The sequence below is a fragment of the Drosophila mauritiana genome, chromosome 2R (assembly GCF_004382145.1).
Source record: "Drosophila mauritiana strain mau12 chromosome 2R, ASM438214v1, whole genome shotgun sequence".
Taxonomy (NCBI): domain Eukaryota; kingdom Metazoa; phylum Arthropoda; class Insecta; order Diptera; family Drosophilidae; genus Drosophila; species Drosophila mauritiana.
In genome coordinates, this window is record NC_046668.1 from 7,647,312 (window position 1) to 7,668,744 (window position 21,433).

Sequence of the window (21,433 nt, forward strand, 5' to 3'; positions counted from 1 at the left end):
AAATGTAATATTAATAAAATTGTAAAGTTTTTATTTATGTATATGCCTTTTATTATCTTATTTATAGTTGCACCAATCGTGTTCAACGCAACTATCGTATGAACCTGTGATCAACAATACGGTTGCTCGCTGAACGCGGTCATTTTTGTACCACTGAGGAACGCGTCCATTAGCCAGGTCTCGCACCACTCGGGCGCCTTTTTAGATTAGTCTGGTCCCTCTGCGAGCTGCACCGTTAGCGTCCCGCGATTGTGTTTATATTTTGGTAGTGTGCACCCTTCTAGGTTTTTTCCGAGTTTCTTTGGATCCCCAACGCTTGCCCCAAGGTTCCTCTCTCGCAACCGACGCGAAAAATGCACACAATTTGTTATAAGGTTACATAAGTGCGTGTAACCGAAGCAGTTTGCCTCTAAGAGATTGCTGTACACCGATCTACGTATTGCGGCTACTCGGCGAGAGCTGCGTATAGTACACAATAGTTTCGATTCCGTCACATTTGGCACGGTAATTACCTGCACTCACCGACCTAGGCGAATCAATAGAATACCATTATCCGCCCACCACCGCCACCACCACCCAATCCCGCCCATTGCTCTGTTGGTGCACGTGACGACGCCGATGGGAAGTCCGAGCCCAACAACGAAAGTCCGGGGTCAATCCAATAGTTACAGATACTATCGGTCTGCGGACTCAGTTTCGATTTGTGTCACAGCCGCGTCACAGGTTTATTAAGTCGCCTTGTCTAAATTTGTATTTATTCTTTTATTTTGCCCTCTTTTTAAGGTAAGCACACATAAATTGTGGAACCCAGCACAATTGACAGAGCACCCGGACACAAACCTTTGGTTTAAGCACACCAAGCTAGTAATAGTCTTTAGTTTAGAGCCGCCATGCTGTGCGCCCTTGTCCGTGGTCCAACCACCGGCCACAAGTTGGTCCTGTGTCGCTCCGTGGCCGAGCTCCTTGGCCCGGTACACGACGTCCGCTGCCTGTCCGCCGGAAGAGGCGTCTATCAGCGGCAGCCCCGGTCGCAATCGCAGTCGCAGTCACAGCTCCAGAACCCAGCCCACCGTCCAGACCTGCTGTGAGTGAGCGATAAGCGCCGTGAACGAGCCAAGTGTACCTGAACCCGCCCGCCTGCACCCTTTCGCGGCGTATTTTGTCTGCCTTTGATACGGACGACCACTCGTTCAATCAGAATCCATATGCATACATTACCGCGCGGCGATTAGATATGCCTCCTTGTACTTATTAGCCCGAAATAGCCCATTCATGCCGCTAACAAGTCGCGCTGCGCTGTAATCATTTCATTTGTGGCTTGTTCGTTCTTTCAGCTCGCTTTCCCGGCCAGCAGTAAGTTCGAAATTGTCCGTGCGGAGCCTTCACTCAGAGAACGACGCCATGTTCTACTCGATGTATGCCTACCTGTCCAACCTGCCGCGCCTCCATGTTTTGGGCATGGCGGTGGTGGCCTACGTCGTCTATTACCTTATCCAGGTGGTCAAGGTGAGTGTAACACCAGCGATTGCATCACATCCGGTGCGTGACTAATCACCGCACTTGCCGTCTAATTACAGCGACCGATAATCGCCTGTTCGGACGGGCCGTTCAAGCAGTATCTGATCCGCAAGGTGCCGACGCTGGAGAACAAGTACTGGCCCACCTTTTGGTGTGTGGAGAGTCGTGCCCAGACCGTCCTTGCGAGCCTGCTGCGCTCCAAGAGTCTGCCGCGCGTCAACTACCGCCGCGAAATTCTCTCGCTGAAAGATGGCGGGGAGGTGGCCCTTGACTGGATGGAGGAGGGCTGCGACTCGAGTGCTCCATGCATCCTCATCCTACCGGGTCTGACCGGTGAGTCGCAGGCGGAGTACATCAAGTGCCTCGTCTTCGCCGCCCAGCAGGCTGGCATGCGAGTGGTGGTGTTTAATAACCGCGGACTCGGCGGCATAGAGCTGAAGACACCGCGTCTCTACTGCGCCGCCAACTGCGAGGATCTGTGCGAGGTCGTCCAGCATGTGCGACGCACTTTGCCCGAAAAATGCAAGCTGGGAGCCACTGGGATCTCAATGGGCGGCTTGATTCTGGGCAATTATCTAGCCCGCAAGAGCGACGAGGCCAGGAGCTTCCTTTCGGCTGCAAAGATAATATCTGTGCCGTGGGACGTCCACAAGGGCAGCGCCAGCATCGAGAAGCCAGTGATCAACAGCCTGCTGGGTCGCCACTTGGCTGGAAGTCTGTGCCGCACCTTGCGCAATCACCTGGACATCTATAGGGATATTTACCAGGACTCCGACATTGATATTCAGCGCATTCTGCGCTGCAAGACCATCAAAGAGTTCGACGAGCTTTTCACGGCCAAGCAGTTCGGATATGCCCATGTGAATGACTACTACTCGGATGCGACGCTGCACAACAAACTCGATCACATTTCGGTGCCGCTGCTCTGCCTGAGCGCCGCCGATGATCCGTTCCAGCCACTGGATGCCATTCCCATCAAGGCGGCCAACCAGTGCACCCATGTGGCCATTGTGATTACGGCTCGTGGCGGGCACATCGGCTTCCTCGAGGGCTGGTGGCCGTCCACCAAAGACCAGTACATGGGCCGCCTCTTCACGGAGTACTTCACCAAGGCGCTGTTCGACGAGGATGGCGAGTTCCAGCACACGGCCAACAAAATGCACGAGCGATTCTTGGCCAAGCAGACGGTGGCGCTGGCCTCCTCGTCGCCGGTGCTGTTCGCCAAGAAGATCGACGCCGATCAGTTGGACCACAAGGTCAAGCTGATGTGAAGCTTGCGATGGATGGTCGGTCTGCTAGTCTAGTTCAGTTTTTGTCCAGTTGAGCACGTAGATATTCGAGAATGTTTGTATTCCGATAGATTGCCGTGAGCGAAGACATTCGTACACATGTGATATGAAACGTTGATCAAAATCCAAAGTGTTGTTATACTCATATACAGCGAACAGGGAACCAAATTATCAGTCAGCCAATATGCATAGTTGCTTAAATTAATCCTAGACCGTGACTTTAGTGACATATCAGGTTGAAATTGCAAATAAGCTGTACGATTCGTAGTAAATTCAAATACAAATTACAAATTATGACACAATGCAATAATCTTATATTTTTACAAGTTCCGTATATTTATAACTAATAAAAATACAACGCTTAATAGAGAGAAAACTAAAACACTTTTACTGCATAATAAGGTAAATTTGACAAGCGGGACGTGTATCCCTCATAAAAACCATCTTCCTACAGCTAAAATACCAATTGCGAGTTGCCTAAATGGGCTTGTACAGCAGCGTGGTGACGTACTTCTTGCGATACCTGTGCGTGGCACTCAGGACCATGACGCCATCCTTGATGGACAGGGCGTACAAGTGGTTCAGCATCACGTGGTTGGGTTCCGGCAGCAGAGTGGGTTCACACTGAAACAGAACAAGGTAAGGTTACGGGCGTTAGCTCTCGTGGCACTGAGAATACTCACCGATAGCGGTGTGTCCTTGTTGAGGATGACCTGGAGCAGGTGGGGCGGCAGAACGGGCGGGCCAGATACCTTCTCCCAGGGCTTCACCTGAGGCACCTCCTGCGAGTACTCCTTCTCCGCGTAGTTGGTCACGTTCTCGCTGTCTTTGGCCAGGGCCTGGAATACCTCGAAATCGGATTCCCGCACGGACACCAAGTTATTTCTCTGCCCCTCGGCGTTCTCCACGCTTTTCTGAAATAGCAAAGCGATAAGCTATAATCAAATTGTCTGTAACAATAGTTTGGGTAAACAGCTATAAATGGGCGGTTCCCAAATATAATTGGGACAATATCTGTTGGCCTCGGGTTGAGTTCAATAAAACTCATGAAACTTGATAGCTGAGTTGGCGATAAAACGAAAAGTGGGCAATACTTCATGAAAATATGGCTGGGCAATGCCTGCTCTCTTTAATTAATAACTAAGTTTAAGCTACTAAGTTTGAGCTACTAGTTTCGAACAAATTTGGATTATATACATAATTCTGGCTTCCTACATATATATACAAAATATACAGTCATGGTCAAAATTATTTTCACAAAGTGCATTTTTGTGCATGGGTCACAAACAGTTGCTTGTGCAGCAAGTGGGGGGAGGTGAAATGCAAAAAAACTTTTGCTTTTGCAAATTCAAACCTATGCAGAGTCAGATGAAAGAAGAATTGAAAAAATAACTGTTCCTATGCGCAAGGAAGAGGCAAATGAAGAGATCTTTATCAGTTGTCAGAAGTATTTGCACACGGTTTCGTCGCATCACAATTATTTTCACAACGCAATTTCTTCTTCAGTGATTGGTTTAGAGTGACAAGTGCCGGTTTGTTTGCTTAAATACATTTAAATTATTGAATAAAAATTAGATTTAATCATTTTCCTATTACAGTTATTAAATAAAATGCCCAAAACAAAAGAGTTAACAGTTGAGGCCCGGGCTGGTATTGTTGCTAGGTTTAAAGCCGGTACACCTGCGGCCAAAATAGCTGAAATATATCAAATTTCGCGTAGAACTGTCTACTACTTAATAAAAAAGTTTGATACAGTTGGCACATTAAAAAATAAAAAAAGATCAGGCCGAAAACCTGTGCTGGACCAAAGGCAATGCAGGCAAATACTTGGAGTTGTGGCGAAGAATCCTAGTGCCAGTCCGGTAAAAATTGCCTTAGAATCAAAAAATACAATTGGCAAACAAGTTAGTAGTTCTACAATTCGTCGCAGGCTAAAAGAAGCTGATTTTAAGACATACGTTGTTCGCAAAACGATTGAGATCACACCAACCAACAAAACAAAACGTCTTCGATTTGCGTTGGAATATGTTAAGAAGCCTCTTGACTTTTGGTTTAATATTTTATGGACTGATGAGTCTGCATTTCAGTACCAGGGGTCATACAGCAAGCATTTTATGCATTTGAAAAATAATCAAAAGCATTTGGCAGCCCAGCCAACCAATAGATTTGGTGGGGGCACAGTCATGTTTTGGGGATGTCTTTCCTATTATGGATTCGGAGACTTGGTACCGATAGAAGGAACTTTAAATCAGAACGGATACCTTCTTATCTTAAACAACCATGCTTTTACGTCTGGAAATAGACTTTTTCCAACTACTGAATGGATTCTTCAGCAGGACAATGCTCCATGCCATAAGGGTAGGATACCAACAAAATTTTTAAACGACCTTAATCTGGCGGTTCTTCCGTGGCCCCCCCAAAGCCCAGACCTTAATATCATGGAAAACGTTTGGGCTTTTATTAAAAACCAACGAACTATTGATAAAAATAGAAAACGAGAGGGAGCCATCATTGAAATAGCGGAGATTTGGTCCAAATTGACATTAGAATTTGCACAAACTTTGGTAAGGTCAATACCAAAAAGACTTCAAGCAGTTATTGATGCCAAAGGTGGTGTTACAAAATATTAGTATTGTATTTATATAAAATAAAGAAATTCTTATGTTGAAATTAGATGTTAAGCTGAAATTTACTAAATTAAGTTGAGTGAAAATACTTTTGAAGCGCAATAAACATGTGAAAATACTATTGACAACTTGCATGCATATTTTCTTTTGCTTTAAGCTTTGTACTATGAACCGTTATCTTTCGTATTTCTTTTCGACTACCTTCTGCATAGATCAAGCTAAGCGATAAGAACTATTTCAGGCAAATCGGACAACAACAAGAAGAAATATAACAAAAAGAAGTTGAAGTTTGCAAATATTGTGCGTTGTGAAAATACTTTTGACCACCTCTGTATATATAATACAAAAATTCTTTTAATAGTTCGCTTTCGTTTTGCTTACTAATTTAAATGTCAGATAAACTACCCTATTTATTAGTCTTTAAAACCAATATGGTTAAAATACGTGCGCTTTGTGAACTATTCTTAATAAAGATTTAAAGTCTGTGCATTTCACATTTCTGATTGTTTTTCGTTTTCTTACAATTCTGCAACTATTTTAATATTGCAAGTAGTTCATTTGTTTATTCTATCACAGCAGGACTTTGTTATCCAAAAAACATTTTATCTTAGAAAACGTTACTATTCCCTTAACTCTTTTCTATAGTTCAAATTGTTCTCCTGATAGCAATGTTCAAAAGTCATTTAGATAAATTGTGTCCACAAAACTAGCGACAACTATCCGGATTTAGTAATCTACAAAGGGGTTTTATCGCAGTTTGCTCCCTTAAACTTGTAACTTTAATTGCATTTGTTATTTACGAAGCACTTGAACGGGGTTCCTCCAAAAAAAAGCTAAAGCTGGATGAGCATCTCTGAACCCAATTGAAATCCACTACTGATTACTGGGAGACTTCGTTTTGTTTACGGCGATTACACAACCCGCGGGGCGAAAATCGGTAACTGCGTCATTCGGGCGCCCGAATCGAAAACACTGAAAGCGAAGAGCCTGCTGCATATATTGATTTTCCGCCCAACTGACCAGCTTGGGATCGTGCTTCCACTCGCCGTCCACGCAGAACTTGTACTGATGGTCGCCCTCCGGCAGATCGATGATGGTCACGAAGTTTTGATGGCTGCGCACCATGGTCATGGGCTTCCAGTCGGAGAATGTGCCCGAGATGGTGACGTTCTTGCCGCCGCCGTCCCACCGCAGAACGGTCGGCAGTGCCGTCTTCCGGATGTCGTCCTCATCGCCGGTTAACTGAGATCCAGTCGCTGGCTCCGCTCCTGCCGCCGCCTCCTCCTCCTCCTCGTTGTTGTCCATGCTGGAGTGGTCTCGGGTAACAGCTGATGTCGCGTCGTCGTGTGCGGTGCCTCGTCTAGTGGATCCAGTTCCAGTTCCCGTGTAGTACGGGTCGTCGTCTTCTTGCGACGAGCCCTCGTTCAAGACTGCCGTATGTTTTTTGTCGAACGAGAAAGCTTGGCCTCCGCCGCCACCTCCTCCACCCCCTGCAGCTCCCGCCGCCCCCGCTGCAGCGCCCAGAGCTGCTGCGCCAGCACTCCCGCCCTGTCCCGCTCCTCCTCCGCCCATCGAATCGCGGAAATGTGCGGGAGAGCTCGGCGTGGACAAGTCGGTCGACTTGTGGCGCTCGCGTTGCATGTGCACAGAGGAGCTGGCGTTGCCCATGCTTATTGCCGTACTCGCTGGCTCGTCGGCAGGTCACGGACCGAGTATAATGATTGGATTTGGACTGGGTTCGGCTGCTCGCAGTCCCTTTGTTTGGCACTTTATACTTCGCTTTAAAATGGACTCGCGTTTTTCGTTGGATTAGTCTAGTACTTTGATCACATCACCGTTCGTGGCTCGCAGTCTGTGTGTTGTATTTGGCATTTAGTGGGCAGAAAACTGCATTATTTAATCGTTTGTTTCGTAGAAAAATTGCTAATTATAAACATTTACATATATACACGGGCAGTATATTCGCAGTTCCAATTGGCGAGAGCACACGCAGGGTTGCTTTTCCGTGAGTTCAAAACAAAGAAGTTATCGGGCGATAGCACGCAGTGTGCCGCCCTGGTCTTAGCAGCTGTGACCGTTATCGGAGCTGCCACTCGATTTGAATTTGTAATTAGGTTGAATGGAAAACAATTAAATGTTCTGACGATTAAAAGTATCTTGGGTTTCCAGCACCTTCGGAAAGTTAAGATAACTTGGAATTAGATTAAAAGAGACAGCAACTCATTAAAGATTTTATAAATTCATAGCAACATTCTTTCAATTCTTATCATTTCAAAACAAAGAATAGATTGCATTGTTGAATTGCTTGAGTTTAATCACTTTCCCAAAGATATCAACCAATTATTAAATAGGTTAATGAATCATAATATTTATCTATTTTTATATGAATTCAACAGAATTATCGGCTGACAAATTCAGATTAAACGGGTAAAGAGTGCTTTCCTAGTCGACTATTCCCCTGTAAGTGCGTAAAACGAGCATTACAACAGCGGAAAACTGAGGGTGCAAAGTCCACGACAATCAACATGCATCGGAGCACAATAAAAAGGCAAAAGTGGAAAGAAAGACTAGACAAGACCGAGAAGAGACAAAGAGCGAGGGCGGAAGTGCGACGAGGACAAGGCTGATCTGCGATGAACCAGGTAGAAGGTAAGTGTATCCACCGCACAGATTCAGTCAAAACAATCCAAAACATATGTCCAAAGCAACTAGAAGAAACGGCGACCAAAACAAAATAATGTTTGGTACCAATGTACCACAGATATAGAAACCAGACGCTTTCCAGACGACGCCAACACCCCAAGAAACTCTTGGAAATACACATTGCTACACCGAACATATGACGTACACTTGAAGAAACAAGCACAATCCGAACAATGTGTATGTACCTAGTTATTTCTTTACAAAGAATTGCATTTAATGTACCTTAAGTTAAGCAGTAGCATTTAGTATTTATGTTTTCTGGATATATTCACTGAATGAAGTGGTAACTTGTACCTAACTTAATTTCAGACACGCGCCATTTCTTCCAGTGCATGAGCGGCGATTGCATGTGTGTGTGTGCTGCGTGGTAGCCACTCACACAGCGGCAAAACACGACGCCTTCGCATTTAAAATTGATTAAAACTAAAAACACTCGATGCCGACGCCGTGCCTTGTTTCGTTTTCAGTGCGATCGCAGACATTGTGCAAAACGGTTCACAGTCCTCTCCTCGCGACTGCAGGTGATCGAGTGTTTATTTGTGGGAGTGCACACAAAAAAAAGCCAAAGCAAGCGGAGCAACTGGAGTTAGAGCGAAGCCCCAGGAGTCACGTCCTGTGATCCCCTTTTGAAGTCGAGTGAACTAAGCATTTGAGGTAGGTCAGTTGGATGGTTGGCTACAATGGGTTGACCTCGTCCGGTTATCAGTCTCGGTCCACTTTGCATTTGGTGCTCTTCAAGGCCCGCAGCCCGGTTATCTGGCCACGTCCGACTAACCCATTGATCGGAGCCCAGTAGACCCGGAGTCCCAAACAACTTAACTATTTCCCATGGCTCCCGAGGGCGGCGCGTGTTTCCGCCGATTCTCGACCACGTTATCAGCGATCTGCTTAGCCAGTGAACTGTTCTGAACTGCTAATTGATAATATGTATGCGGCAACACCTACATAAATACATATGTATGTATGTGTATACTTATTTAGATTCGAGTTGAAACTGCGTCGCATTTGCCACTTAGTTGCCGTTTTCCCAAAGCCTGTTTGATCAGCCCACGTAAATGGAGAATACTCTTCACACACACATACTCCCCCTCCGGGTGGAGCACAAAGAAAACAAACAAGTATGAAGCTCCAAGATGGCCACCCCACCTGGAGCAGATACGATAATAATAGATGTATACCAAGAGCTTATCAATAGCCCGACTTGTTTTCCAACCGCACCTTAAATAAATTCAATTTGGATCGTACGACGGCCGGAGGAGGAGATCCCCGCACTTGGAAACAGCTAGAGGGGCACGAGCCCACCGAAAAAACAAGATTTCAGTCAAAATAAATAAATTATGGTGTCTTCACATATATATTTTTAGCTTTATCAATTTCGGGCGTTTCTGCGGAGGCTCGACGCACATACACACACACGGCCAATCGGAACCAGATTTGTAGCGAGGGTCGCACCATGGATAGCGTCAAGTCGTTTTTCGCCGGCTCCACGAAGGATGGCAGCCTGCCCAGCAACAGGCAGACCAATGTGCCCGGCTCCTCAGTCGCCAGCCGCTGGGGTCGCAGCTGGAGCACCAGCTCCCAGCACACGGATCCCGAGCCAGGAGTCACCAGCTCCGTCGCCAGCAAGAGCGGCAATCCGTGCGATGCGAAGCGCAAGGACAGTGACAACTACTTCTACATCATGTGAGTTGGTTGGAGTGTACCTCTTTCAAGGGACAGATTAGATAGGAGGAACTTGAGTTAACTGGCATCTTTATTTGTGTTCCCGTTGAGCAGTTAAAAATTGGAAATAAGAATAGATGCCACTACTCAGAAAATAAATAGTTAAGCACTAATTAGAATGATTCATAGTAGAATTTTTTAATGCTAATCAAAAGATCTTTGAATTCAAGGGATGATGATAAGAAATTGTAATCAAGATAAGATTGAAATGCTAGGTGTAACATCCTTGAAATTTTTTGTAACATTGCTGCAGGTTTCCCACATAGTTACGTGACCTCATGTAGTAACTTACTTGTATCTTATATATATATAAAGTATGAGGTATATATAGCGGGTAATCTGGTTAAATAGCTCGATCAATGACCCCAATGTTGATATATAAACCAGTCAAGTAGCACGTAGGGTACCTTTTCCCTTCGTATTCCCTAGTTTCTCCATTTCTATCACCTTTTTGGAGCAGTTCCTATGTAGTTTAGTTTATGACCCTGTTTACTTGGCACAGGGAATATTTTGATTATCTTGCAACCGCCTTATCAGACGTGGTAGCCCATGAGTAAATGGCTTCGGTGGGTGCAATTATTTCCGACCAGATAGCCGTTCAATGCCTGCAATTTTCGAATGAACAGGGGTTAAGCTCGATCTGTGGGATTAATTAAATGCCAGAAGAGCGTAGCCGACGTTCTGGCAAACCAGTTTGTGCGGTCATAGATTCATTCGTTGGCTCACCTTGAACGTAGATCGCTCGGCCAGGTTGGCTCTGAGTTCTGAGCGAGGTGGGCGATATTGATATTTGGGGGGATCTGGTCTGGAACTGCATAACCAGTTAAGAATCAGTTGCGAATTAACTGGCGCTGCGAACAGCTGAGTAAGCCGCGCTCGGGGAATGTGAGTGGCCGGGGATAGCCCCGAAAATAACCAATCTGGGCGTGGGCCTTGCCAGGTGGCGTGTACATAAGTGCGTGATTCAGTGGAGCAGCTGGGCAGTTACCATTGGGCACTCTCTCAGCACGCTGTAAGATCCGCGATCGCGGTAGCAATTGCCATACCACAATTGATGCAATAACAACTCTCGTTTCATTTCGTTTCGTTTAAGGTGGCGCGCTTGAAGATTACCAGACGATTGTGGATCGGAGCACCAGTCGGATGAGTCGCGATCCGTGTCTAAAGTGACCTGCAGCTATATATATATCTGATACCCTATTAGGAACATCGGAGCGTCGTCAGCGGCAACAACCGCCTTTTGCCTTGTTGCACCATCTCCATTGGCCGAGTCCGGTGTTTAGTGATACTAGTTATTTATTTACAATTTTACACAAGACATTCATTCACCCACCCTAACACTTTTACGTGCTGTCCGATCGATCCCTCCTCCTCCTTCTATATGGACGCCATCACAATCCTGGGCTTGATCTACTGGCTGATCTGCATGATTGCGTTCGGACCACTGATGTTCTTCGTCTGCGTTTACCTGCCAGAGGTTCCGGTGCGATATGTGAAGGGTCTGAGGCAGCAGACCTGAGCGCCTCCATCCTACTTGACCCCCAACTAGCAAAGTCCGTAGTACATAGATTGCCCAAGCTATAGTTAAAATGACATTGATGTACAACCGATCGATTTGCAATAAAAGTGTACACAAGAATGCATTCAACTTAAAAGGGTATCGTGACTAAAATAGTGGTGTTGGGGGTTTTTTGTAAGATAAGATGTTCTCTTATCCGCGTTGATAAGACAAAGAATGATCAATTTGGGGGGTTTTATTCAGAACTTGCTTGTAAGCAAAAACTGTATTTAAATAAAATATATTGGTTGATGCTTTTTTTGTGCCTCTCGCAGCTACTGAGTTACCTGCAGTCGAGAGGCTTTGTTTTTATTTTCGTTTGAATCGCTCGATACAAAGCTAAGACTGCGGAAGGTTTGAGTGCCACAAAACATATTTGGGTTTTATCAAAAAGCTACATTTGTTTGTTTGGAATATTAGATCTGCATCCACTTGATGGCCAATCAGCGTTATTCAAAATAAAGAAATCAAATACGAAATTAAGTTGATACCTACTTTTGCTGATGTGAGGCCTGACTATGCTCATTTCGTTTATTTTAAAATCACATTCCTATTTTATGTACCATTTGTTGAATTGCCAAAGGAATAAGTGCCTTGTATTCTCTCCATCGCTTCGAACTAAAATTTTGCTTAATTAACAGCAGTATTGATTATTAAATTAAACAAAAACGATAGGGTGAAACTTCAGAACAGTAAGGAGATTTCAATAGCTCTCTGATTTAGTTGGACCAGGCTAAGAGCTGCTTCATGACTGGATCATCTGTAATGCAAGGTAATAGTTAATTATCGAATGTGGACCCAAATGCGGTGACTGAACTCACCATCATCCTCCGCTGCAGTCGTGGTTGTCGCCTTTTTCTTTTCTTTGGCCTTCTCAGGCAAATCTTCTGTGGGTGCTTCTGGCAATGTGGGCGTCGGCTCGGGTATGCCAATGATTTCCTTATCAAAGTTCTCCTGCTCCAGCTCGTCGAGTTCCCGCTCGAGATCCTCATCGTCCAGATCGGCACCGAATGCCACTGGGTTGGAAATGGCATCGGAAATCTCGCGGGCCACGTCCTGCTGCTCGGCAATGTCATCCATCATGTCGTGCACCTTGTCCACGTCCCTGCATGAAAGTGAAAGTTAGTGCCTGGTTGATACAATGGCACAAATCCATGACTCACATATTTTGATGGGCTGTCTTGAGGGCATCCGCGGCATTCTTCATCGTGGTCAAGACGGCAGTGTTTGTGTTGGCGCTCTCCAGAGCCTCGCGCTGCATTTCAATGGTGGACAGGGTGCCATCGATCTGCTGGAGTTGCTTCTCCAGGCGCTTCTTCTTCTTGAGAGCTTGCAGGGCCACTGAAAATGTTCCAAGTGGAGGGATTAGAAGGTTTCGAGGACTGCCTTATGTATATATTCGAAATATGATTTGGCCAATTCGCAATGCGTGGTTTGAAATTACTCTACTGCATGGCTTGTGTTTGTTTTGGGTATTAAAAGTAATGTTTATATTACGTTCTGAGCGATTTGCGGACACGTCCAGGCATCGAATGGTATGCGGGTGAAAAGGCAAAGAGATACATATTGTTTATTGAGTTTTCTATTTGCTAGCAGTATGGGATACTGATTAACTGGGAGGAGGCCTCGCGGCCGCAACAAAAACAAAGCAATGAGTCATTCCCCTTGTCCCATCTGAGTGACCAACTAGGACTCCAAGGACCTCGTCGGACTCCATGCATACCTCTTTTGTTTTTGGACGCATTCTTGCGGGCTATATTCAGTTCGTCCTCGATCTTGGCCTCCAGGAACTCCTGTTTTTTGATGAGCATGTTCTCCGTCTCGCGCAGCTTCTGTATCGCCTCGCCGGTGGTGGGGGCCACCTCCTTCTTGCCGCCGAACATCTTCCCGAAGAAACTCATCCTGGCTGATCTGTTTTTTCACCCGAAACTATCGAACAAGTACGTTTTTTCCTGCTATTGCGTTTCTTGGTTGTCTGGGAGCTGTTGTTCGTATGCGTCACCCGATAACGATTGCCGTCGCCTATCGTTATCGCCTTTGTGTATGCGCTTGGCGGAGTGGCATATTTCTCTCTTACGCAGCTGGCCACTCTGGTTGGCAAACGCCGAAAAATAAATAAATATATTCGGTGCATTTTCACATTTTGCACTACTGCCAACAAGTAGAAACCCGAATTTCTGGATTGAGCCTACCACTTAAGTTTCGTTTGACAAGGAACCAGGGTCCAACTGAAAATGGCCAACCGCACGGTGAAGGAGGCCAAAAACGTGCACGGCACCAATCCGCAGTACCTCATCGAGAAGATCATCCGTTCGAGGATATACGACTCCAAGTACTGGAAGGAACAGTGCTTTGCTCTTACGGCGGAGCTGCTGGTGGACAAAGCAATGGAGCTGCGATTCGTCGGAGGCGTCTACGGCGGCAACATCAAGCCCACCCAGTTCCTCTGCCTCACACTGAAGATGCTGCAGATTCAGCCGGAAAAGGACATCGTAGTGGAGTTTATTAAGAACGAGGAATTCAAGTACGTGCGAGCGTTGGGAGCCTTCTATCTACGTCTCACAGGAGCTGCCCTGGACTGCTACAAGTACCTGGAGCCGTTGTACATCGATAATCGAAAGCTGCGCCGCCAGAATCGCGCCGGCCAGTTCGAGATTGTCTACATGGATGAGTACATAGACGAACTGCTGCGCAACGACCGTGTCTGCGACATTATACTGCCCCGAATCCAGAAGCGCTCCATTCTTGAGGAGAACAACGAAATCGAGCCCAAGGTGTCAGTACTGGATGAGGACTTGGACGACGAACTGCCCAGCGACGAGGAGAAGGCGGACGAGACCAATCGGCCTAAGGAGAATTCTACAGCAGTGAGACGACCACGAAGAGTTCGCTCCAAGTCAAGGTCCCGCAGTCGGGAGCGCGAGCGAAGATCTGGGCAGGGCAACAACGCCCGCTCCCGGGATTACTACGACGAACTGGAAGACTACGACCGCCAGCGAAATAGGGTGCGTAATCGGGACACCCACAACGAGGACTATGACCGCCGGCAAAACAGTGGACGCCAGGATCGCGAACGAGAGCGCCAAGATCGCGACAGTATCAGGGAGCGCGAGAGGGACGGCGACAGAGATCGCCGCGATAGGGAACGAGACCGCGAACGTGACCGTGGCCGTCATGACCAGCGGGAACGAGACTCGCGAGGAGAACGTGACCGTCGACGCTACTAAAATTATAAATAAATTGAATTAAATAACCAGTAAAAAGTCACAGAAAATTCAAACCACAAACTCTTAATTCGCCGCAAGTTGGCATCCCTAGCAATAAGAATCGAAAATCGAAATCAAAACAATAACACAGAAGAAGAAGAAGTTAATCAGCTGTTGCTGCTTGCATTTAGAAAGTTTCGAATAGCGTAACGTTAACTGCGGGAGAATCCAGCCAGCTGTATTTGTGAAAATAATACACGTACCAGGGATTTAAGCAGCGATAAATACGCGTTAATCAGCAGTAAAGCAGCTGAAGCTTTAGTATCTGAAAACTCGCCGTCGCGTTTGGAAGACTTTTTGAGGGAACTGCGCAGCGTTCTGGTGAATGAATTGTAAATTCCATTATCTCCGGTAGACTGGCGGAAGCTAGACGCTTCACCGAGCTCCGTTTGCGATAGGTAGCAAGTATTGACGGGACGGAACGGCAGTATGCCTCGCTCCGATACGGAGGCTTTGGTGGCCGATGTGGAGACTGGCGAAGATTCGGCGCCACGCATACTGGACGCATCCTCTGCGGCCAGCAGTGAGCAGGTGGACCCACCTCCGGTACCGCCGCCTCATGATTACAGCAGTTATCGCTGGTTTATCCTGGAGCCCGCAGTTTTTTTAATTTTCTTCGCCAGAAATTTAATTGGTATGTCGACCATAGGGCAGTAAATCCGATTGGCTGCATCATTCAATTAACTTTGTGTGCGTTTTAGGGGCGGTTTATCAGAACCAAATCCTCTACCAGACCTGCATCACCATCGAGAAATTCAATGCCACGCAATGTGAACCGTTGCTGGGCATTGATCGCGGATCGGACGCGGATAAAGTAAGTATTTAATTTGACCCACAACCATATACATAGTATATACATACATATCATCATGTTCAATTTGATATCTGTACTTTGTGTAGTTGCTGTTCTCGTGCCTGGTTTGGCTTGAGCAGTTGTTATCTCTGTGCAAATTATTTTCGCTGCTTTGCTGGGCGTTTCGTGTTGTGATTTTATGGCGATGAGGAAAATGACAATTTTTAACAAATTTATTCAGTAACTGTAAGCAAAAACTTAAATTTAAGTTAAAAAAAAAATTCTTTTGAACAGTTTTAAAACCCTAATTAATTTATCACAATATTAACTTGCTTTACGAGTAATTGCTACTATTATGACTGTTGTATAGAACAATGTATTTCGCATTTGTCTCGCCGAGATTAATGCATTCTTCAAAGACGTGACCTACTTATTCTTGGTATATCAGCATCCGACGTGACAAAGTAAAATCAAATTAGCAAATCGTTTCAATCTTATGCAAAACTGCCATTGTTTGGAGCTTAGAGATAAGGTAATTAGAACGCCAGTCGAGGCTTATCAACGGCCGGAATAGAAGTAAGCAAAATCCTTTGTTACTGCATTTCGAAGCAGTATCGAAGTATTTGCTGGGAAAGCGTTGAAATTATAATTATACGTACGAGATATGGCACATTGACTCATCCACAGTTGTGCAGTGTACTAAAGTGAACTTCTGTTTTTTCAGGAAGTCGAGGTGATAGTACAGACGTATTCTGCAAATATTATGATGACAACCTCTCTGCTAGAGAGCATTATTCCTGCCTTCGCGAGTCTGTTCCTGGGTCCCTGGTCCGATAAGTTCGGAAGGCGGCCAATCCTGCTGACAACTTTTACGGGTACATTATTACCAGCCAGGCCATCTTAATTGCATCTTGTATAATAACCTCTTATTACATTTAAAGGCTACCTCACTGGCGCACTCATACTGATAGTAATCACGTACATAACGAGGTCCACGAATATAAGTCCATGGTGGTTCCTCCTGTCCTCGGTTCCCTCCGTCCTAAGCGGCGGAACTTGCGCCTTGATTACGGGAATCTATTGCTACATATCAGATGTGGCCAAGGAGCGAAAGAAGGCTCTGAGGTGAGTGGGGAGCCTTGATTTATCAATCCAACGAATGCCATTTCAATTTGATATATTATTTGACAGAATGGTCCTCAATGAGGCCTCCCTCTGTGCTGGCATAATGATGGGCAATGTGGCCAGTGGTTATATCTATGCTGCCACAAATGCTCTGGTGTTGTTTTCCATTGCTGGTAGCCTGATGATGCTTGCCTTGATGTACGTGCTTCTGTTTGTACCTGAAAGCCTAAATCCAGGTGAAATACACACCGGAGTAAGTGGTTTCTAGAGCTAAGAGGAAACTGGTATCTTAACTCTCTTTTCCTTATTTTAGTCGCGAGTCCGTGAGTTCTTCCGTTTCGATTTGGTCAAGGACCTGATTCGCACCTGCTTTAAGAGGCGCCCCAACTTTGATCGTGCAATCATCTGGCTTACCATGATTGCCCTTACGATAGCCATTTTCGACATGGGTAACATAACTCAAATTTAAGTTTTTTAAAAGATATAACATTTCTAATGCTTTCAGAGGGAGAGAGCACTGTAAATTACATGTTCGTGCAGGATAAATTCAACTGGACCATTAAGGACTTCAGTCTATTCAACGCATCTCGCATCGTGATCCAGATTGTGGGCAGCATCGTCGGCATGGTGGTACTGCGCCGCGTTCTAAAAATGTCCATCGTAACCATGGCAATGCTCTCCCTGGCTTGCTGTGTTCTGGAGAGCACGGTGCGAGCCACAGCTGTCTACTGGCAGGAGCTGTATCTGGGCATGACGCTGGGTATGATGCGTGGCGTCATGGGACCTATGTGCCGCGCGATTCTCTCGCACGTTGCACCCGCGACTGAAGTTGGTACGTGGCCCAAAGAGCTTAGCGTAGCCTTCAAATACCATTAACTAAAACAATCTGAATCAATTTAGGCAAGATATTTGCTCTGACCACCTCCATGGAATCGGTTTCGCCACTGGGTGCTGCTCCGCTGTACACAACCGTCTACAAGGCAACGTTGGAAAATTATCCCGGAGCCTTCAACTTTATCAGCGCCGGTCTCTACTTTGTGTGTTACATTCTGATAGCGTAAGTCCTACCAAACACAGTTCAAGTTCAGTTTAAAGCGAATACTTTTCAATACAGCGTGATCTTCGGCATCCAGAATTCGATGGGCAGCAGCAGTGTCTACCAGGCCATTGGCAGCTAACCAGCTCTTCAGCGCACCGATTTAGAAGAATGTATCTCATAAGTTAAATTCCTTCTGCAGGCGTTGCAAAGTGCTCTCGTTTTTAAAGATTAGAAACTATTTGTGTAAATTAATCTAGTGTTTGTACTCCTTGTATATTTGTGCAAGTATTATTATGATTTTTATCCATGTATATGTATATATATGCTATATCTGCTATCTGGACTGTGTTTTGCATGTGCGAGCATTGAAAATTTAAGAACAAACGATTTAACTGTTTACAGTGTGACAATAAACTGTGAAAACATCGAGCATTCAATATCTTTGAGCATAAATCGAATTGGAACTGTGTGTCGCGGAGTGAGGTTTCTCGAGAGGGAGCCGCTCGGGCGCAGATAGGGCGCAGCTAACGCTTTGGTGTGCTCAAATTGGCAATCGCTCGCTTTGTTTGTTTACGTCGTCTATTTCAGCTGCTCCCTCCAGTTAGTCTATCACTCGAGTTCGGCGCGCGCGGAGGTTTAACTGAGTTCCCGCTACGATATATTGCTTGGCTGAATGAATCGCTAATTCCTTTGTCTACACGATAATTGCTGCGATCGCTTTGTTGCATTAGGTGAGCGATAAGACCGTGACCTTCACTGAACCAAAATGCCGAGAGATGATGAGGAGCCCATTATTGGCGCTGATGATGAGTTGCTGGACACAGAAGTGCAGTCGCCGCCACCCAGCCATCGGACTTTCGCTAGCTGGCTGAAACGACCACGCTCGCTTATTTTAGAGCCCGCCGTATTTCTGGTTTTCTTTGGCAGATTCCTAACAGGTGTGTACAGATGTGTTGACTGTGTTGTGGGCGCGTCTATAAATCAGATTGTTTCCATCAGATGCCGTTTACCAGAACCAGATACTCTACCAGACCTGCGTCACGGTCATGAAATACAATGCTACCGAATGCGAGCCATTTCTCGGTACGGATCGTGCCTCCGATGAGGTTAAGGCAAGTTGAAAAGCAATAGGCGTATGCGTATTTTTATGCATAAACTTTAATGAATGCGATTTCAGTGATTCTATAATTGCATTTCAATTAGCAGTCATTGTTGTGGGAACAAACCATTCTCGGTTTATATAAACTCTTGTTGTTTTCCTTTTGTGGTCAAGTGTAATTCGTTCCATATTCATTTCCAAAACATCTAAATGTTTGTTAACTTTAGATGCGGATTGAAAACTATGCATGTGTTTATGGTTAACGTTGCCTGGTATCTTCAGTTAACTTATACCTTTGTCGCACCTGTTTCTGCTTATCAGTTGACCACAACAAAAGTAAACCCAAATTGTTTATGACTAATGACTCGTCTTATCACAATAAGTTATCGACCACAGTACACAAATCGGGAATAATATTTCGACTTGATGTGGGTAGATAGTTAAGCCCGGCCAAAAGACCTAGTGAGTCATGGAAACGTGACGACAGCTTGCCGGGCTTATCACCAGTGCAGTAGAGAATCCCCCTATCAACAGAGTTCCCATTTTGCAGAAGATCGAGGGGCAAGTTCAGGAGTATGCCTCGACCATCACAATGATAAGCTCGATGCTCGAGAGCACCGTTCCCGCCATAGTAAGCCTCTTCCTGGGACCCTGGTCAGATAAGTTCGGCAGAAGGCCCATCCTGCTATCCACGTTCACAGGTGAGAATGCCATATGAATACCTCATGATCTGGTGAACTCTATTAAGTATCTGATTTATTTCGTAGGCTACTTTTTCAGCGCCATCATCCTGGTTGTTCTTACTCAAATAACGACTGCCGTCAATATCAGTCCCTGGTGGTTTCTCTTGTCCTCTGTGCCATCGGTGTTCAGCGGAGGCACCTGCGCCCTCATCACCATCCTCTACTGCCATGTATCCGATGTGGCCACCGAGGATAAGCGGGCCATGAGGTGAGTGGCTCAAAGAGATTACTTCAAAGGAATCTTATTTGAAAGGATTCGATATAAGTCTGACATAACTTATACTCATTAATGAATTCTCTCCCAGAATGGTGACCATGGAAGCTGCCCTTGGCCTGGGCATGATGGCTGGCGGAGTGGCTAGTGGCTACATCTATGCGGCTACTGGAGCTTCAATACTCTTTATCTTGGTGGGATCCATTATCTCCATTGCGCTCATATACGTCTACTTCTTTGTGGCCGAGAGTCTGAAGTCTGAAGATTTGCAAACTGGGGTAAGTACAATGTTCTCTATCAACTGTCAGCTTTTGCTAATTTACGTAATTATCGCCCAGTCCCGAATCCGCGAGTTCTTCCGTTTGGACCTGGTTAAGGTCCTCGTAAAGACCTGCTTCAGGAAGCGCGAGAACTACGATCGTGCTATCATCTGGTTTGTGATGATGTCGCTGACACTGTGCGTTTTTGCCATGGGTGAGTGACGTTGATATCGATGCTCCAGACGAGGAACTGACAAGTCGGTCGAATTCCAGAGGGCGAGTCCACAGTGAACTACATGTTCATGCGGAAGCAGTTCGACTACACGGTCCAGGACTACAGTGTGTTTAACGCGGCCAGGGTGGTCATTCAAGTGGTTGGCAGTACCATCGCAATGATCCTACTGCGTCGCCTTCTGGGATTGTCCACCATCATGATGACGCTCCTGGCCTTCGCCTGTTGTGTCCTCGAGAGCACGGTCAGAGCCACGGCCGTTTATGGCAGCGAGATGTACTTGGCCCTCATAGTGGGCATGATGCGGGGCGTCATGTCGCCCATGTGCAAGGCCATCCTGTCGCACGTGACTCCCAGCTCGGAGTTGGGTAAGTTGGAGGAGAACATGGACCTTCTATATATGTGCTAATACCTGTTCCATTGGTAGGTAAAATCTTCTCGCTAACTACTTCCCTGCAGTCCATTTCTCCTTTGGGAGCGGCACCTCTCTATACGGCCGTATACCAGGCAACAGTCAACTTCTATCCGGGCATCTTTAACTTCATCAGTGTGGGACTGTACTTCCTGTGTTACTGCATGTCGGCGTGAGTTTTCCTTTCGCATTCCGAAAATTGTATTATACTTACCAAGTTAACATCCCATTGCAGCGCGGTTTTCGGCATTCAAAAGTCAATGGGTAGCAACAGCGTTTACCAGGCCATAGGAAGTTGACCCAATGGAGTTGTGGACCATTCATAGGCCAGTGTATCAATACGTATGTACATATATAAGTATTATTGCGGAGATGTATTTGCTATGCCAATTAGGCTAAGCCTAAACCAATGTGAATAGCAAGCTGTAGGATAGGAATTCATAGGTCAGCCATATAAAATTCACCAAAGACTTAGGTTAAACAAATATGTATAAATAAATAAATTGCAATGGTATTTAATAACGTAAGCTCTAAATATTTTAAATTGTTCTATTTTGTAAAAAAAAAAAAGGAAGAGCAGTTTAACAAATATTTTAGTTAAGAGGAACGCTATCGTCGAGTTCTTCGACTCAACTAGTGAAACGACGCAGAAATTTCAAAAATTCATTTGAGAGTGAACGTGACCAAATATTTATGGCACTTCTCTCGAAATTGGCAAAATAAACAATAAAATGAAAATGATGAATGATGAAATTAAAAATCTAAACATTTTCAAAAGTGCGGGCGTGCGTGATTGGAACGGTTTGTGAATAGCCTCGCTCTGGAACTTGGAT

At 45.6% G+C, this 21,433-nt stretch overlaps 8 protein-coding genes across 11 annotated transcripts; 6 read left to right on the top strand and 2 right to left on the bottom strand.

Moving 5' to 3' along the window:
* The first annotated feature begins 219 nt into the window (after positions 1 to 219).
* On the top strand, positions 220 to 3,109 carry LOC117137825 (phospholipase ABHD3). 4 transcript variants are annotated; one of them, XM_033299509.1, is made up of 4 exons: positions 220 to 504; positions 784 to 1,084; positions 1,335 to 1,506; positions 1,578 to 3,109. In XM_033299509.1, exons 2-4 carry the CDS (start codon positions 891 to 893, stop codon positions 2,787 to 2,789), a joined length of 1,578 nt encoding a protein of 525 aa, XP_033155400.1. In that variant the 5' UTR covers positions 220 to 504; positions 784 to 890; the 3' UTR covers positions 2,790 to 3,109. The 4 variants fall into 4 exon arrangements, with proteins under 4 accessions (XP_033155400.1, XP_033155399.1, XP_033155402.1 ...); XM_033299508.1 differs by having other exon boundaries at positions 220 to 1,084; XM_033299511.1 differs by lacking the exon at positions 784 to 1,084 and having other exon boundaries at positions 220 to 783.
* A 10-nt stretch (positions 3,110 to 3,119) lies between these two features.
* LOC117137827 (5'-AMP-activated protein kinase subunit beta-1) lies at positions 3,120 to 7,419 on the bottom strand. Its single transcript, XM_033299514.1, has 3 exons — positions 6,455 to 7,419; positions 3,491 to 3,721; positions 3,120 to 3,431 (listed from the first exon to the last, which is right to left on the bottom strand). Exons 1-3 carry the CDS (start codon positions 7,100 to 7,102, stop codon positions 3,285 to 3,287), a joined length of 1,026 nt encoding a protein of 341 aa, XP_033155405.1. The 5' UTR covers positions 7,103 to 7,419; the 3' UTR covers positions 3,120 to 3,284.
* Positions 7,420 to 8,482: 1,063 nt separating this feature from the next.
* Positions 8,483 to 11,043, top strand: LOC117137830. Its single transcript, XM_033299517.1, has 3 exons — positions 8,483 to 8,791; positions 9,502 to 9,820; positions 10,953 to 11,043. Exons 2-3 carry the CDS (start codon positions 9,591 to 9,593, stop codon positions 10,963 to 10,965), a joined length of 243 nt encoding a protein of 80 aa, XP_033155408.1. The 5' UTR covers positions 8,483 to 8,791; positions 9,502 to 9,590; the 3' UTR covers positions 10,966 to 11,043.
* Positions 11,044 to 11,222: 179 nt separating this feature from the next.
* On the top strand, positions 11,223 to 11,514 carry LOC117137831. The gene has a single exon (XM_033299520.1). The coding sequence runs from the start codon at positions 11,241 to 11,243 to the stop codon at positions 11,376 to 11,378; it is 138 nt and encodes a 45-aa protein (XP_033155411.1). The 5' UTR covers positions 11,223 to 11,240; the 3' UTR covers positions 11,379 to 11,514.
* Positions 11,515 to 11,665: 151 nt separating this feature from the next.
* On the bottom strand, positions 11,666 to 13,427 carry LOC117137829 (charged multivesicular body protein 4c). Its single transcript, XM_033299516.1, has 4 exons — positions 13,141 to 13,427; positions 12,581 to 12,758; positions 12,239 to 12,522; positions 11,666 to 12,177 (listed from the first exon to the last, which is right to left on the bottom strand). The coding sequence occupies exons 1-4, from the start codon at positions 13,316 to 13,318 to the stop codon at positions 12,137 to 12,139; spliced, it is 681 nt and encodes a 226-aa protein (XP_033155407.1). The 5' UTR covers positions 13,319 to 13,427; the 3' UTR covers positions 11,666 to 12,136.
* A 55-nt stretch (positions 13,428 to 13,482) lies between these two features.
* On the top strand, positions 13,483 to 14,697 carry LOC117137828 (pre-mRNA-splicing factor 38). Its single transcript, XM_033299515.1, has one exon. The coding sequence runs from the start codon at positions 13,652 to 13,654 to the stop codon at positions 14,642 to 14,644; it is 993 nt and encodes a 330-aa protein (XP_033155406.1). The 5' UTR covers positions 13,483 to 13,651; the 3' UTR covers positions 14,645 to 14,697.
* A 90-nt stretch (positions 14,698 to 14,787) lies between these two features.
* Positions 14,788 to 18,077, top strand: LOC117137826 (proton-coupled folate transporter). The gene is made up of 9 exons (XM_033299513.1): positions 14,788 to 15,317; positions 15,385 to 15,497; positions 16,201 to 16,351; positions 16,418 to 16,601; positions 16,668 to 16,854; positions 16,915 to 17,050; positions 17,107 to 17,433; positions 17,502 to 17,658; positions 17,716 to 18,077. Exons 1-9 carry the CDS (start codon positions 15,113 to 15,115, stop codon positions 17,777 to 17,779), a joined length of 1,524 nt encoding a protein of 507 aa, XP_033155404.1. The 5' UTR covers positions 14,788 to 15,112; the 3' UTR covers positions 17,780 to 18,077.
* Positions 18,078 to 18,406: 329 nt separating this feature from the next.
* Positions 18,407 to 21,208, top strand: LOC117137020 (proton-coupled folate transporter). Its single transcript, XM_033298217.1, has 9 exons — positions 18,407 to 18,578; positions 18,640 to 18,752; positions 19,290 to 19,440; positions 19,507 to 19,690; positions 19,788 to 19,974; positions 20,035 to 20,170; positions 20,230 to 20,556; positions 20,616 to 20,772; positions 20,836 to 21,208. Exons 1-9 carry the CDS (start codon positions 18,407 to 18,409, stop codon positions 20,897 to 20,899), a joined length of 1,491 nt encoding a protein of 496 aa, XP_033154108.1. The 3' UTR covers positions 20,900 to 21,208.
* The last annotated feature ends 225 nt before the right edge of the window (positions 21,209 to 21,433 follow it).